The following is a 17,305-nucleotide window of genomic DNA, read 5'->3' on the forward strand; positions in this document are numbered from 1 at the left end:
AATTCATGTAAGCATATAATCCTCATAGAAATCTTATTTAAGATATATGCCTCAATAACATCATGTGCCAGTGAGTTCCACAGAGCAATTATATGTTGCATAAAACATAACTTAATGTGTTGTCTTTTAATTTCATTGAATGTCCCCTTGTTCCTTTATAATGGGACAGAATAAAAGGAAGTAGCTCTGACATAGGACTTCTTATAATGTAATTTTGAAAATAGTTCTGGCTTCTTGTCAAGTAATAACACAACTGTGTATGTTTTGTTAAAGTCCAAAGAATTGTATCAAACTGTATAACAAAGGATATTAATGTCAAAAAGAAATATATTTAGCAAAAAAATTGCTTTCAGACTTGTTTGTTGTTTATTATTTTAATTAACATCTTTACTGTTTGCAAAATTTCCAGGGAAATAATTTTAAATAGTTTTTTTTCCCACTGCAGAGTAAATACAGCCTTCTTAGTACTCCAGAATCAGAGCATTCTTGAAATGTTCGGGTCTGCTTCTGCTACCAAATTATGTTAATGCGCAAATACTAACTGACTTTCTTAGGAGCCACGCCCAGGCCTGAATCTGCAGTTTTTGAAAGTATCTTACTTGACAACTATCTGGCTAATCTTCAGAACCTATTATATGTACTACTATAACTTTATTTACAGTTTTATGTGTATGTACATCTTTATTACAATATGTAATATCAATTTTCCTTGTAAAGGTTACTATTTTATAGAAATCAGACTAAAGTTATTGCCAATCAACTGTTTAGTAAACTTAAGTGGGACAACTTCCAGAATTTTTCTCAACATATAATTTACTTTTTATTCCATTTTGCTATTTTAGACAAATTTTTAGCCATATTAATTTCAAAGCCTTTTTCAGTGTAATAAAAAAGCCTTTTTGCTAGAATTTTCTTGGTCCCATTTCAAATTATGATCTGCAATATTCCTGGTCCAATGACAAATCATTAGTGTAGTGATTTTTCTGTTTCAAATCTGTATATTAAACTATGTCTCTCAACCAATCAACCTTGGTATAAAGTGTAAGTGAGGTCAAATAAACAGATTGCTCACTAAAAATCTGTGATCAAGTTGTCTGATCATATATAGACACAACTCTCTGAATTGCTACATACACACTGTATAATGTTACCATACAAACTTAAGCATTTCAGTTACTGACTGCTGCTTGTGTATATTTGGATTACCCGGCTGGTCATAAAACTACAATGACAGAGTACACCAATATTTAATTAAAACCACTAGTCTTTTCTTTCAAACCTTAAGAAAACCAACATTCTTTATGTCTGACAGACTCATGATGTTGTGCTTCAAATGTATACACTTACCAAAATTAAACTGTGAAGTTTATGTCTAATACTGTGTTGTACCTTTAAATATAACTGACATCTTAGAATAGATAAGAGGGATAATTATGATAAACTACACAACAGTGCTATTGTAGATAATATCATTTATCAATCCTGTGTTCCCCATCATTCATGCATTTACAGTTTGCGAATACAGTGACTGCAAAGAATAATAATCCATAATGGCTACATTCTCAAATCTCATGCTAGCTCACTTGACAAAATAAAAAAGGTTAACTGTATAAAACTGGAAAAAATGTAAAATTTTATTCCAAGAAAATTAACAGGCTACACAGGTAAATTTTGGCAAATGCAACTTTATATTGAAATCCACACATCTGTACCTTAAAGAAGGAAAGACTCACAGACTCTAATGTATTTCTAAAATACTAGAAATCATATTATATGCTTCCACAAGTTAAAACTTAAAGAATTTAAAACAACCAATACACCAAAATGTGCAGAAAGTATAAACAAGACTGTGCCTTCAGTAGAATAAATGCTTCAAAAATTGTGCAAGATATCATACCAAGGCTGCGGTCTCCCTATGACAGCTGTCTTAAAATATAAACATACATCAACTGCCTGTGTTTCTCAGAGCAAACTAGAATGGGCAGCACACCTAGAAAAAATATCATATCATCCCAGTGATGTGCGTACCGATTTTGGGAACCATAGCAGTAAAAAAGAAAGAGAGGATTATGTGATCGTTCATGCACTCCCAAATGACTGACCAGAGTTACTGATTCAATTTTCCTTGCTTATTTGCTTCATTGCTAAACAAAATGGAAGATACTAGATAACCCTTTAAGGCAACATGTGTTTATTCTGTATAATTATGACCATTCAATTATGACTGGGTATTACCTAGGCTAACGTTGCCTAACAGACTGATACCTAGCTTTTTAAAAAACATAAATAAGATGCCAATAAACTTTATACCAAATCAGCAAAAACCACAGAATACAGTTGAATGCTAGTAATTTCATTGTTAAGGAAATGGTACTTAGAAAGAGTAATATATTTGGAAAAAAAGAGTAAAGTCTAATTTGAACAAAAATACTGCTTTGGAATGCTCCCCAAAACTCACTCACAAGGCAAACAGATTTGTCAGTGTGATAATCCAATAATGCATGGCACATCTTTAATTAGTTACGGTACTTACGAGTCCCCAATTTTCAGTCTTTGCAAAACAATAATTGAATGAAATGTTTTAAACGTCTTCAGATGTCTAAAATTAGTTTTATCAACACATTAACCTCATATCAACTTAACTTATTAAGATGTCCAATGCTAATCGTTTTGATGGTCTTATTTTATGTAGTGATATACACAGCATTTAGCACTGATACTTAGCATCTGCAATCCTTATCTAGATTTCAACCACATAAAGGAATTCAGGGCAGTGGTTCAGTCCTTTGTTCTTAATTACAAACCTTCACCAGTGGTCAGCAGGAACACTTTTGGGTTTCAAATAGGATTATAGGTGAGCTATTGCAAAGACTGCAGAATGTTGCCCAAATCCTTATAGCTGCTGACTTCCCATTCTTGGTTTTCTTCTCAAGACATGGCTACAGGCCACAATTGCTTAGCAGATAAAGGGTAGTGTTTCACAAGGCTAAAGATTTACAGATGCTCCCTCATATAACACAGTAAGGTTCCCTTGGTAACCTGGATTTTCTGCAGTAAAGAAGGGTTGTACTGAAACAGCGCCTCAGCTCCCTGTTGGAGAAAATGCAGACAAAAGGATTGATTCCAGCCTGGGCAAAACTCATCCAGACAGCGGCTGTTAGAAATCCCCCTGGTACGACAGGCCCTCTTGCAAAAACTCTCCAGTAACAGGCTACCAAATAGGGACCCCACAAGGTCAGAAAGAGGAATGTCATAATGTAAAACATTCTGCTGATTCGCTTTTCCATTTTGAACTCATCTAAGACCAGTAGCCTTCTCCTGCCGGTGGTATTTGCATTTTGCCTGATTCCCAGCAAGGTTGGTGGTGTGGGACCCCTTCCAAATCCAGCCAGCCAATTAGCTGCTGCTTGACCACTGGCTCCAGGGCCATGAAAAGTCCAGTTCTGGCTCACCGCAGCAACGAACTGGACTGGCTTCATTTTCCTGCGATCATGAACGAAAAATATCAGCTTGAGGTAGACAAGCTGTGTGGCTAGGAGTATAAGGGCAAGAAGAAGCATAAATCCCAAAGAATCATTGGCCCTGAAAGAACGATGCTGAAATGTGCATTGGTCTTCCTCCCTAATGAATGAGTAGGTGCCCACGTCTAAAACTGGGGGGAAAGCCATAGCTACAGAAAGGGTCCACACCATACAGATAACTGCCAAACAAGTCCAGAAGGTCAGCCTTTTTGTATAAAACCGGTGGTGGGCAATAGCTAAGTACCTGGTGACACTTATGCAGAACAGCATGAAAGCAGTGTGGAAGCAGGACAAAACCCCCAAAAAGGCAATCACTTTGCAAGTAAGAGTCCCATACGTCCAAGTAGAGCCATTTTTTACAGAGGTGAAAACAAACGGGAAACAAATAGCAGATCTGAGGATGTCTGAGCAGCAAAGATCCAACAGGAAGTAGTAAGGAGCTCTATGCAAGGTCTTATCTTTGACTAGCAAAATGGAGATCAGAAGGTTACCCACCACACTGACTCCTATTATGAAACCCAGTGAAGTCAGTTTCAGAAAGGCTGTTAAAGGAGAGAGATTTTGTAAAATGTTGTCAGCTGCATGGCTGTAGTTCGCCATAGATGGATGGATGATATGGATATTGCCTCAGTCAAGTCTTATGATCTATATATAAGAACAAGGGAAAAATAGATCCATACATCTTACTGCAAATGTAATCCACAAACAGAACAGATCTTGTGTCTAGTCATACAGTACATCCTCTTTTCTTCTTTCTGACTTGTCATGCCATCAAAATATCTGAAAAAAAAAAGTGAGCTATCAGTTCTTAAGTTAACAAGTAATGATGTCAGAAAGTGCTAACAAAGATGTTAATTTATGGGGACCCAAATCAAGTTGTAAATCTGTGCACTATTTGTTTTTATATACCATGAGGCATTTTTTATATGACCTGCATACTTATTGTATAACATTTTGACTTGTTTGTAATATCATAGATTTGGCTTGTTTATAGCCCCTGAACTGATCAAACATATCATATTTGGTATACACTTTATATTTGGTAGAATATACAATTTTATAGGTCATGCCTCAAAGGCTTTATGAATAAAATGATCCCCAGTTCATAACTCCAGGAAATAATCATTGGCATCTTAAAAAAAAATCCTAAAAGGCCACTTATATTTGCACATTACCTACATTTATTTTACATCTACATATTTGTCAATGTTTTAGAGGCAGCTGCTGTGTTGATATGGATCATACCCAAAGAAACCCTGCAGAATTTATGCTTTTTAACCCAAGTCACCAAAGCACATTAATCACAGTGTTAGCTCATGCACATTGTAAAAGAAAATGGTATTCACTGTTTTTTCCCCTGTAAACCATGATTTTGTCATTTAGGTTTGAAATAAACACAGATGCTAGACAGACAACAGCACTGTGCTTTAAAGGTTCCCCCCCCGTCCTTCTTCTGCCTCCCCCCCTTTATTATTACAAATCTTTAAACCCCCAACATTATCTTTAAAGCCCCAACATTATTATTAAACCCTGGTAAATGTAAACATTGAAGGGGAGGGGGGAAGGAGAGAAAGGAAACACACCCAAGAAATAATTCCCTTCCATTGAAAGGGCTGTCTCTGGCTGTGCTTAAATAAAGGTATAATGAACAGATCTTCCTTTAGTTAATTAGGACTCCACGATTTACACCAATTCTCCGGCTGAATTGCAACTGAATACATTTCATGCAAAAGAAAAAAAAAGAAAATACAATCAAAAATTGCCTGCTGCTTTTCCAAAGCCCAGGGACAAGAGCCACTGCAAGTATGATCAGGCTCCTCCGTTATTCACATGAGGTGCTTCCTATGCCACCTCGGGTGTACAAAGGAGATTCACACTGAATTCCACCAGTATCCTTCCATTCTTACCATCCACAAAGCGCCTGATTACTGCTGTGTAAACAGAGGCTGATCGGATCGTGGCAACGTTTTAAACCCATGAAATCCTTCTCCCCCCAGTTTCCCCCTCCTTCCCCTCTCTGCCCGACACACAGCTAGATCGACATGCACACACCTACACAGCGAGGCCGGGGGAGCCTTGCTTCTGGGTTGCAAGGGCGCCTTGGGTGCTGCGGGTGCTCTGCAGCCCCGTTTGCCCTGCGCCCGCCCAGCCTGCCCGGCTCTGGGCCGCTCAGACGGAGCCCGGCTGAAGATGCATGGTCTGTGGGCACGTCCATGGTGCAGTTTAGTTTGAAAATAATAAAATAACAAGAATGACAAAATACCCGGGGGAGGCAGCTCACTCCCCCCTCCCCGCAAAGCCAGCAGCCGCGCCAGCACTGTGCCCCCCCAACGCCGCCCCTCCAGCCCCTCTCCTCCTACCTGTTGGTGCTGGAGAGCCACACACACTACAGCGTCGGCGGGCTATAAATTGCTTCGTGGGGTTGGTGGTTGGTTTGTTTTTTTTTTTTTTTTTTTTTTTTTTGCCTTGCTACCTGGACCGAGAACCTAGCCAGTGGCTCTGGCGGCGCATGCTCACTGCGCCTCCTTCAGCTCCCAGCCTCGTCCTCCCCTGTCGCAGCGGCACAGTGTCTGTCCCAGGAACGCCTGCCGCCGCCGCCGCCTGGCCGAGCCCAAGGCAGCTGCCCGTTGCCCTTGCCCTGTGCGGCTGCCCAGCCGGAGTTAGTGGGGAGCCGGGGCCAGCCAGCGCGGCGGGGGATTCGGCCGGCCAGCTCCGCGCCCATGCCTTCGCGCTGGCCCCTCCCCGCGCCGATCGGGGCCGGGAAGGCGCCTGCCTTTCCTGCCGGCTGCAGGCTGGTACATTGCAGCCCCTTAGGAGGCAGAGGTCTGTCGCTGGCTGCTGCTGCTGGGGATGAGGCCCAGGTCTCCGGCTCTCACACCGTACCCAGTTGGTTCGCTCTTTAGCAAGGGTCGAGGGGCCCCAAGCCAAGGGCAATCGCTGGAAGGGGTGCAGAGGGGTGATGGGGAAATACACCCCCCCCTCCCTCCTCACTGTAGGTCTGTTTGTCCTGCAGCAAGTTTTGAGGATTTCAATGAAAAACTTGCAGGACTGCCCCTGCCCCTTACAGTGACAACAGCACGGTTCATGGTAAGGCGACAGGCCACCATTTCCCCCGCCCCCAAATGTTTAGGAAGTGCAGTAACACATCCCCAGAGCATCCAAACAGCAGTGTGTGTGTCAGTGCCTATGGAAATATTAAACTGATGATAGAGCTATAAGGCTCCGCATATGGCGAGGGTCTGATGATGTCCCAGCCGGGAACCGCTGGAATGAAATGCAAGTGCTATGAGATGGCATTGCTGACCAAAGGCTATTGCAATATGTTATTCCCATTCTCCCTGTGGGGTGTACAATTCACTCTACTTGTTGGATATCAATCGCAATATTTAAAACCAGAAAAACATGAGGATTTTGGATTAAACCTCATAGAGCATGTCCCTTTGCCCTCTGGCATATTTAATTTCATACAAGATTATCTGGGAGAAGCATAGGGGAAAAAAAACAACTACCAAAAATAATTTAGTTTATTTCAAGACTGTTATGGAACAGCTAATTGTTGGTGGGGAAATTTTGATCCTGCAAGTCTTCCGCATGATGAACTTCTATTCAAGTCAAAGGGAACCCTTTCTAGGATGGATTTGTAGGGTTGAGCTCATTATTTGTAGCTCAGGCCTTTCAGAATACAGTTATCTTGACATCATTAGTAGATTGCAGTCCTTTTTGTTAATCTGCTGTCAGAATTGTTTGGGATTTGTTTCACTTTTAAAGTGACCTTGAATTCAATGGCAAAATCCATTAACTTCAGTGGGAGTACTATCTGGCCCAAAGGGACTGCAGCGACTGAAAAGTGTGGTTATTTAAAGCAAAAACAAAACAAAAAAACCCACTCCTTAATGTGTATTATTCACTTCAGATGAAATTCATCTTTGTGAAGAGAGCCCGCACAAAGCTTATATACAACTTCGGTCCCATTTTGAGGACTTTGTTGCTCAATTTATGCATAGAACATGTGTGTGCACTGCACACGGGGTTAATTTTAACCTTCAATAATTGACTCTGTGGGTGATTAAAAACGTTATTAAAGTTACATCACTTCAAGGTGTACAATTGTTACTCCATAGTCACCTTAGCTAATTTTCTGTATTCAAATACATGTTCCCAAGCGTATTGTTAAACCATACTTTTTTCTTATACTTATGGTTAAAAAAACTTTAAAGACAAATAAATGCCTGCTATGATCTGGCAAATTGAATAGACTGATCAAATACACTGGAAGAATTCCCTGAATAGCTTGAAAATGATGTACTTTTGATAATAGCATATCAGCTGTATCTTCAACATTCTGATTAGGAAGCAGGTCGGCTGATGTATAACTCATTGTTGAATATAATTGTTATAATATGCGCACTGGTAGGATTTATTCATAGAACACAATTTGGTAATGTGTTCACACAGTAAGAAAATATATAAAAAAAAAGATGGTCTAATGCAGATTAACACTACTTATTGCACATGTGTAATTTCAGAATCCAAACACCAATGCTTGGAGGAATATGTTTTGTCACAGGGTGAGCTGACTTTTTAAGGGGTTGGGCTGCTTCCTCAGTAGAGGGACCAAAGTACCAGGATCATGTGACTAGGAACCTGGCTGGCCGGGAAGACTCTAAGAAGAGCAGATCTGGGAGTGAGTGGTCCATCAAAAAGTGGGAAGAAAGTCAGGAAAGGGCTAGGGAGGAGGTCTAGGCTGAGTAACTCTCCAGAGCTCTTAGATGGAAGGCCTGGGAGACAAGTCTACAAGGAGCAGGAACCAGCTAGGAGGAAAGCCTCAGCAGGGACCGAACTAAGAACCCAATGTCAAAGGTATGAGCCCGTTAGGAAGGGTGAGTGGAAGATACATTGTTTTGAGCTTATTGTTAATAAACCAGATTTCTGAAAAGAGGAGAGTTATTGGGAAAAAACCATCTGCGATGTGAAGTCTGCTTAAATGGGAAGAAGTGGAAACTGAGACAGTATCAGGGCCTGAAGACAGATCCTGCTAAAGATAAGGAGTACTTGTGGCACCTTAGAGACTAACCAATTTACTTGAGCATAAGCTTTCGTGAGCTACAGCTCACTTCATCGTATGCATCCGATGAAGTGAGCTGTAGCTCACGAAAGCTTATGCTCAAATAAATTGGTTAGTCTCTAAGGTGCCACAAGTACTCCTTTTCTTTTTGTGAATACAGACTAACATGGCTGTTACTCTGAAACTTGCTAAAGATGACAGGTGGAGCCAAAGGATCAAAACATGGGAGTTAAATCCTGGCCCTATTCAAATCAATAGCAAAACTCCCAGTTACTTCACTGGGATCAGGATTTCAGTTCAATGGCTATAAATTATCAATACACAAACAGCAGAATATTCATTCCACCATTCCCATGCTTATATGGATAACTGAGGTGTTGGCTAATGTTCCTGAAAACTGGATGTTTGCGATATCTGTTTATTCTCCATAATGCAATTTGTAGAGCAATTTTGTGGGGTTTCTTCAGAATAGCACAGATGCTCCACAAGGGTAAAACCCAGCTCAGTGCAGAGGGCCAGCACAAGGTGTATCTACTGCTTATGTGGACTGTGAAAGGCTGTTATCAAAAGTATATCCTTTTCAAACCACTCATGGAATTCTTCCAAGAGAAATTTTATCTTTGCGCAGAAAGCCAGAATAAACTCGGTGTACCACTGAAGCCCCAGTTTAAAATGTAGAAATAATATTTAATCAGGCCTAATGTGATACATAGACCTGCATGGGCTCTCTGCACAGGGGTGAATTTCACCCCTCTTCTATTTGATTGGTATTTGTAAGCTCTTAGCAGTGCCATGGTCTTGTGCTGTGCCTTGCTACAGGGATGAATTTCACTCCAACTGCCCCATACATCCCACACTGCTTGTACTATACTGTGTTTGCCATACTTCTTGCTTGTGTGTAGTAAAATTTACCAGTTCTGTCCTAAAACTATGCAAGCAGCAGAAGGCAGGGAAGATGTAAATCAAGGTGAATGCATGAGGTGTGTAAGGAAAACACCTGTGGTGTCGGTGTGTACGTGCATTGTCTTTACAATGAAAGACCTGTTTTGGAGCATGAGGGACTAATAGTGATGAACTTATCCAAATACAAATGACAGGTGGACAAGGCCCAAACGGTCAGACAGTGAGGTGGCCCCTAATGTGCAAGGGAGAGATTGCTGAAATATGAGGACACTTTTTAAACAGTGGGCTAAATTCTGGCATCAAATCTCTGTTTTCAGCCTTTGTGTATTATTGTAAGCTAAGCTGAAATGCCTAGGCAAGGCTCTGCTACAGTCTGACATACTTCAAAGAGAGTGTCTCTCTCCAGGCACATGTCTCACACATATCTGAAGTAGAAGCTTCAGGAAGGGATGCTGTTTTGCAAACATTTTACACGCAACACACAACTGGATCCTGTGCTATTTTCTAAAAATCTCTTACTGTACTCCACTTCAGGAGCATAAGTTATTCTTACCTATAGACTCCTTTACTTTCTTTACATGCATGTCCACTAGGGAAATTTATATACATGTTTATTGCAATTGCATAATATGAAGAGGTTTTTTTAAAATAAATATAGGATCAAATCCTCAAGAATATTTAAGGAGGTTCTTGAAAATGTTTCAGAACTGCCTTGGCAACTTTTTTTTTCATTGAGATAAAACATTTAAGGGAGAACTCTTTGTCGCTTACTTCCTGTTCAAACAGAGTAAGCCCTGATTTTAATTCACAGTGTACTCTTAGTTATGCATAAATGCAGAAAGGTCAGAGTATCACACATAGGACAAGGCTTGTTATTTTCCACAAAGTATTTATTTTCTTGTGTCCGTATACAACATAGACACTTCAAAATTCAACAGCCCACAATGTCTGTAACTCAATTGTGATTTATTGAAAAGTTACTGAATTGTTAATGATTTCAAAGCCACATTGGAGTGATAATTCAAAATTCATGTCTTTAAAAGATACAGCCATCCAGATCTTCGCATTGGTGTAACTCCACTGAAGTCAGCAGAGCAATGGACATTTGTACCAGCTGAGGATCTGGCCTGAAGTGAATAATAACAACACTTAAAAAAAAGCCAAATTTTGAAACATTTCTGTAGTAGTGGCCACTTTGGATTCCTGATCAGTTAGATGTGTAAAGGTTTTTAAAATGATATAATATTTGTATTTGTGTTGCTAATAATTCAATGAGGTAGACTCCCACATCCATATTCAGGCACCTGCCTGATTCAAAAGTACTGAGCACTCAACAATTCATATGAAGCTCAATGGGAGCTGTTGGGTGCTCAGCACTTTTGAGGGAGATGCCTATATATTTAAACATAGATGTAGGAGCCTAACCGTAGGCTCCCATTTTGGCAAATCCTATTCCAACCTTTATCTTTAGGTAACATGGTCAATGCATAGTGATGGCTCAACATGCTGCAAAACAGTAGGATAGAGCTAGTTGGAAACTGGAAATTCCACTTCCATAAAAAGTCACATTTAAAACAAAAAATCATCCTAAATCAGGGCAAAATGTCAGAAATACAACTGCAGTGTGAGTTGTTGAGTGCGCTGTACTTTTTAAGATCTGGCAGATGCCTGCATATGGCTTTTGGAGCCTACCTCATTAAATTATTAGAAGATTAAGTTAAAAATATCACACTAGTGAAATTCACAAGAGACTTCCAAGCCCCGAACAGGGGAGCCATCATTTTGATGTTTCCCAACGTCCAACTGACATTTTTCAGCAAAACTGAAATTTCCCCAAGGAAAATCGATTTTTGCAAAAAAGGGCATTTTCTGTTGGGAAATCTTTCTGATGGAAAATTCCCAGCTTGCTCTGCAGTAGGATCTGCACTGAGGTCTCGAGTGCCTAACCTTGTAGGGATGTCGATTGGTACGAAGGCCATACCTCTCCCCTGGGAAGAAGTAAGACCCTCACATCATCCTCAAGTGAACCCTGTGGACCAACTTCAGAACAGCATTCATGCTGTATCTAGTCCCCTCAGTCTGAAAGTCTATTTAAGGCACTGGTAATTAAAGATGTAGTGGAGGAATAGGAGGCTCAGGAAAACCTCCCCCTACCATTTTCTCCTCTCCCCCAGAAAAATAAAATTGCCCCAACCCTACAAACTCTTCACAGTATCATACTCAGTAACCGAGAGACACTGAAACACACGTATGAATACTAAAAATAGACTTATAGCAGGAGTGACTCATTTATTTCATTTGTTTTCTTCTAAAGTTTAATGAATCCAATTACTGATACATATTTTAGTATAAGCTTCATTAGAACATGGCTTTCGAGTGCTATAAATATATTTGATTCGCTGGTTAGCTTTGTTCTCGGTGTCACACAGGAATGTGTGTATACCATCACTGGTGCAGCACCATAACCTGTATAGATACAGATAAAAGAACTTGTGCAAAACACAGGTCTGAGTTCATTACCAGATCCCCAGAGGTGATAGTCATCACACATGGCCAAAGTCTGTCTCATAGGTGATGTGAAAAAATGGGTGGCTGAAAGTGGGCAATAGACTGGGCTTGGAGCTTCCCCATAGTTACATTGCAGATACTAGGCTGTAGTGACTGCAGCCAATGACATCACTCCCACAGGACTGATGCATGGCTCAGGCTATGTCTACATTGCACACTTATCCTGGCTCTGATTCAGGTCTGAGCCCAAGCCCTGGCTGCTTCCATCATTCTGACTTGAGACTGTAATCACCCACGTCCTAGAACCCTGCTAGGGGAAAGGGTCGGAGCCCAAGTCCGCTGAGACTCCAGTCCAAGCCCTATCATTTTGCAGTGTGGATGCAGCTCAAGCCACAGACCTGAGTCAGACAGTCTGCATTGTGCAGTGTGGACACGTTAATGTGCTTGTGAGACCTGGGTCCAGCAATTGTAAACCCAGGTTTACCATGCAGTATGGGTGCTCAAACACAGGTTTGAAAACACAGGGTCTGCAAGCCCAGGTCCCACAGCCCAGGGTTTACAATGCTGTGTAGACAAACCCTGTCAGACACAATGGCCATGCCCACACATCTCCACTGAACTGTCCACATTCCCATTCCTTCTCACCCCCACAGTGGGTCTGCTGTGCTTTGGTCTTTTCACAGCACAGGAATGAGTGAGTGTGGGGCAGAATTTCACCCCATCTTCTTTCACTTACATACTATGCCAGCCAGTGCCAATCAATCTAACAGCTCCGTTGATTTCAACAGCGCTGCGCTAGTTTACATCAGCTGAGGATATGTCCCTGTGGTTTTAAAGGCATAAATTATTAACTGTAGAAACAGATGGTCAACAAAAATTTTCATTTTTGAACAGTGCAATTGGTTGTTTTGTGTTCCGTTTGCCCACCTCACCCCTTTTTGGCTATTACGTTTGATAGCTTTTTTGTCTAGGCCACATGTAACATTGAGTTTTCAATGAAATGCTTACTCAGAGACTATTAAATGCACTGGGCTTACCTTGCTAAATGGGAAGTCAAAGCTGGAAGTAAGCCAGCCACTGATGAAACAGAGAGCAGCTGGTACACTCTTCAGTGTCATGGCCTTACAGGGTGCCAGTCACTAGCATTCGGTGGTGCTTCATTTGTTACTAGCCCGGATGCCAGTGAAACCTCATTGACAGTGAGTAGCAGGGTGACAAATCTGAAACAAAAACAGATTTTAAAAAAGGAACCTATAAATAGTTGTGAGACACGAACAGGCTGACTTCTAGTGGACAAAAGTTTGACACCACTATAGGCCCAGTGGACAATAGTTAACTATGTGAAGAAAGAGCTTTGTTTAAAAACTGGAGGCTAAACAGTCCTGTGTCTGGGGCAGCACATAGCTACACCACACACAGAGGAGATGTTACACTTCAACCTACTCTGGAGCTTCCTAGTGTGTACTGGGGTAGGGGCTGAGTGTTTCTCCTGGTGAGTGCGCTTGGCAGGCTGGGGCCGGGGGGGATGGGGAGCTACAAAGGTTGGGTGGGGGCCTGGCCCCATCTCCTTTTGAGCAATTTACTCACTGGAGGGAATTAGGAAGGGAGTACTCCCTGCTCCAAAGGATTGCTGTGGTGCTTGGCTTCTTCTGCGCCCACATGCATCATCACTGCAAGGGGGAATATATCCTAGGTCTACTGCCTTCCACACAACCCTGGTGAGGGGTGGCAGGGAATAGGAGAGGGTCAGGATATCACAGAGAAGGAAGGGAAGGGACTGTATGTCGCTGGGGAAAAGGACTATTTAGCAATAGTATTTTCTGTATCCAGAGAAGGCGATTGACCAGGAGAAGACTGTCACCCACTGCATTGGTAGGGCTTTAAGGTTCCACTCATGGCAAAGGCTTGGCGGTGTAAACTTCATGTTAGAAACCCTGACTCTCAGTGGTGCCAGTGGTTCAGATCCAGGTGTTAGATAAAACTGAGTTCCCTGGCAGTTTGTCTGATATTTTCAGGATGTTAAGAACACTACAGACCCGATTGCCCATTACCTTCTGCTGTTATTGACACCTTTGCAGAGGGAATGCAATGCAGGAGTAGGAGGACACCACTCTATATGGCACTCAGTTTGCACAGGTGTAAACGACCACACAAGATCCAGGGTGATGAAGAATCAAGCCCCACAGCTTTGTTGGCAGCATGTGGATGTTGGGGTCCAGTACCAGCTGGGAGCCCTGTGTATCCCCTATGTTGCGGCTTTACATTTTAGGATCTACATAGTGGGGAATTCTCCTGGACACTCCTTTGCACTGCTCTAGACATGTCACAAACCACTTGCATGTTAAAGGCCTGCCTTTCCTGCTGTCCCAGACTTGGCATCTGGCACATGGAGCTATAGTTTAATATTCTGCAAACAGAATGAAGAGTGAAATGTGATGATTTAGAACACAAACCAAGGAGAGACAATTTTAGATGTTACAATGCTTGTTGGGAATGCAGAAAACAAGAGAATCTCTTTGGCTGAGGGCTAGACATCTCTTAAACAATGAAAGATTAAATTCTGCAGAAGCTGGTGGAGCCATCGGAGAAATGCTGAGATGGCACATCAGGAACTGTATCCACACAGCTCCAAGAAGACCACAGAAATGTAATATGATAGTACAGCATCTTCTATTTCATTTGGGCATGGTATAAAGGGATAACTGTTTTACTAGGCCCTCACCCAGGAAACTAATCTAGCCTAATGATAGTGAATGGCAATAACTGCTGCTTAATTGGACTAGTATTAGCATAAATTTAGCTAGAGCTACATAATTTAATGGTGATTAACCAAGTGCCAGGTTAGGGCCTGTTTCTATGCCTGATGTAATCAATGGAAATCCTTCCATTGGCTGCAGTGGGCACTAGATCAGGCTCAAAGTGCCCAGTTCTGAGATCTGATCTTTTAAACTACAAACTGGTAAATAAAGATTGAGCCATATTCTTTCCTTGATACTCAGGAGCAATATGGCAGGTTTCTGGTGGTGTCTAGCTAAATACTTCTGTATTATAAAACCTACATACTCTACTATCTACACTGCAGTCCTAGGTGCAGTTGCAGCATATGGAGACATACCTGAGTGAGCTTTGATCTGGCTAGCTCGGGTACCAATATGAGTAAAGCTGAGGCAGCACGGCCTTCAATCCATTCCCAGGGTCCTGGGCAGGCTTGTGCCGCCCAGGCTGAAGCCTGTCCTGCCATGGCTTCACAAGCTATCTAGATTAAAGCTAGCTTGGGTATGCCGACATGTGCTGCAATTACAGCCTCTTATTCAGTGTAGATGTACCCTCAGTTACAGTGGCTTATCCTGGGGTAACTCCAATGGCATTGGATATGTCTACACTGCAATCTGGAGGAGCGACTATAGCATGTGTAGGCATACCCAAGCTAGCTTTTATCAAGCTAACTCATTAAAAATGGCAGTATAGCCACAGCAATGTGGGATAGCCTCCTTAGTACACTCCTTCCCAGGACCCTGGGCGCATACTGGGGCATCTATCCCATGCAACCGCCTGCAGCATCATGGCTACGCTGATTTTTAATGAGCTGGCTCTGTCACAGCTAGCTTGGGTATGTCTATATGGGCTGCAATCACATGGCCCGATTGAAGTGTAGACATACAAAATTACAGCTGAGTCTCTAGTACCACACACACACACACACAGTGGAAAGTGAGTGTAAAATGCTACCAAATAAGAATACTCAACTCACCAGAGATGGTAGTATTTTACCATGACTTTCATTGTTGCTCACTCTTGTGCTTTTATCACAACTCTCACAATATTTGGTCTTTTTCTTGAAGTCCCGGCACCTGGGATGTTGTGATATTGCAAGAAACTTAATTTTTTTGGGTGGACACTGGGCAAGGTTCTAGCCCTCATGGTTGCAAAGAAAATCTGGACAATGTGAGGCTTAAAGTCTCAGAAACCATAAGGCCAATATAAAGAGTCTCCAGTGGTTTTGGACACAAATATTATATATTTTTTTGGGGGGGGCTTGTAAACTCTTGGGGTTAACAGTACTGACTTTACCCAAGTGCACACAACTGCAGAAGGTGCCAAGCAGTGGTGTAACTGAAAGTAGAATTTGACTCGGCACGGGCACGTTGAGTGACAGGACGAAGGACTCTTTGGGATGGTTCTAGTGTACAAGGAGGGAGCAAGAAAAAGGAATTTACTATTTACACATTTTCACTATTCTTAAATATATTTAGTCTCTGGGACACATTCAGTAACTTAAAAAATGAAATGTAAAAAGGCGATCTACATACTAATAATTAGTGATAATCATAATAATACAGTTTCAGACATTTTGGGACATGCGTCTGGCCATAAATACACTCATCAGATGATCAAACATGCTGATTCCTCACAGCACATCCACAACTTGTAGCGATCTCCCAGTAAAACATACCCTATTATGTAATGTGTCATTATGTCATGCTTTGTAAACTTGAGGTATCAGAGAATATTTAATCATTTTATACCCCCTTGCCCACACATATATATTCACATAATGGTGAAGTATGTATCTTTGCATACAGTTAGGTTTGCCCAAGCATTTTCATTCTAAATTTTCCTTTTCATTTTCTTATTACTTTCTCAAATCTTTGCTGTTTTGGCTAAAATGTGGAAAATTTGTTCTCAATGCAAGAGGGATTCCCCCCCCCCCCCCCGGAAGTATCAGATAAAATGGTTCAGATCTTTTTCAAATACAGAGAGTGAAAAATATGCAAACTTTCTGCTATTTTTTTTCTGATTTTTTTTTGGACAACATTTGCACATCTGCAGGAGGTGATGGGTACCAGAAATTTGGCAGGGATGCAGTGCCAGAGTCAGGCTCCTGTGTGGACTGATTTAGCAAGTGTGGCTGGAACACCGTTCAAGAGCTATAATGGGGCAGAGTAAACATTATACAGGCTACCTTAATGATGGCATTTTCAGACTTATGACTGCTTCACATTACAGTGAAATCCTGGCCCTATTGAAGTCAATGGGAATTTTGCTATTGACTTTACTTTGGCCAGGAGTTCATCCTTAATGTTGTACTTAAGGATACGCTTAAGTGCTTTGCTGAAACAGGGCCATATGTATATTCAAACATGGCTCCTAACAACTGAATACAGTAAAGTACATTAAAATCAGGAACCTGACAGTGTGTGATTAAAAAAATGCCAACATTCTCTTTAATGAAAAAACCTACATGCCAAGTCACTCTTTAAGGCTTATGAACTAGAATAAGGCTGGAAAGCATGAAAGGAAGGTTTGT

At 41.5% G+C, this 17,305-nt stretch overlaps 1 protein-coding gene across 4 annotated transcripts; it reads right to left on the bottom strand.

Annotated features, from left to right (window-relative positions):
• Nucleotides 1-369: 369 nt before the first annotated feature.
• GPR85 (G protein-coupled receptor 85) lies at nucleotides 370-6,270 on the bottom strand. Of its 4 annotated transcripts, none has more exons than XM_073328121.1 (2): nucleotides 5,882-6,270; nucleotides 370-4,301 (listed from the first exon to the last, which is right to left on the bottom strand). In XM_073328121.1, the coding sequence occupies exon 2, from the start codon at nucleotides 4,119-4,121 to the stop codon at nucleotides 3,009-3,011; it is 1,113 nt and encodes a 370-aa protein (XP_073184222.1). In that variant the 5' UTR covers nucleotides 4,122-4,301; nucleotides 5,882-6,270; the 3' UTR covers nucleotides 370-3,008. The 4 variants fall into 4 exon arrangements, with proteins under 4 accessions (XP_073184222.1, XP_073184225.1, XP_073184223.1 ...); XM_073328124.1 differs by lacking the exon at nucleotides 5,882-6,270 and adding an exon at nucleotides 5,578-5,754; XM_073328122.1 differs by lacking the exon at nucleotides 5,882-6,270 and adding an exon at nucleotides 5,574-5,754.
• Between the last annotated feature and the right edge of the window lie 11,035 nt (nucleotides 6,271-17,305).

This window comes from Lepidochelys kempii, chromosome 1 (genome assembly GCF_965140265.1).
Source record: "Lepidochelys kempii isolate rLepKem1 chromosome 1, rLepKem1.hap2, whole genome shotgun sequence".
NCBI lineage: Eukaryota > Metazoa > Chordata > Testudines > Cheloniidae > Lepidochelys > Lepidochelys kempii.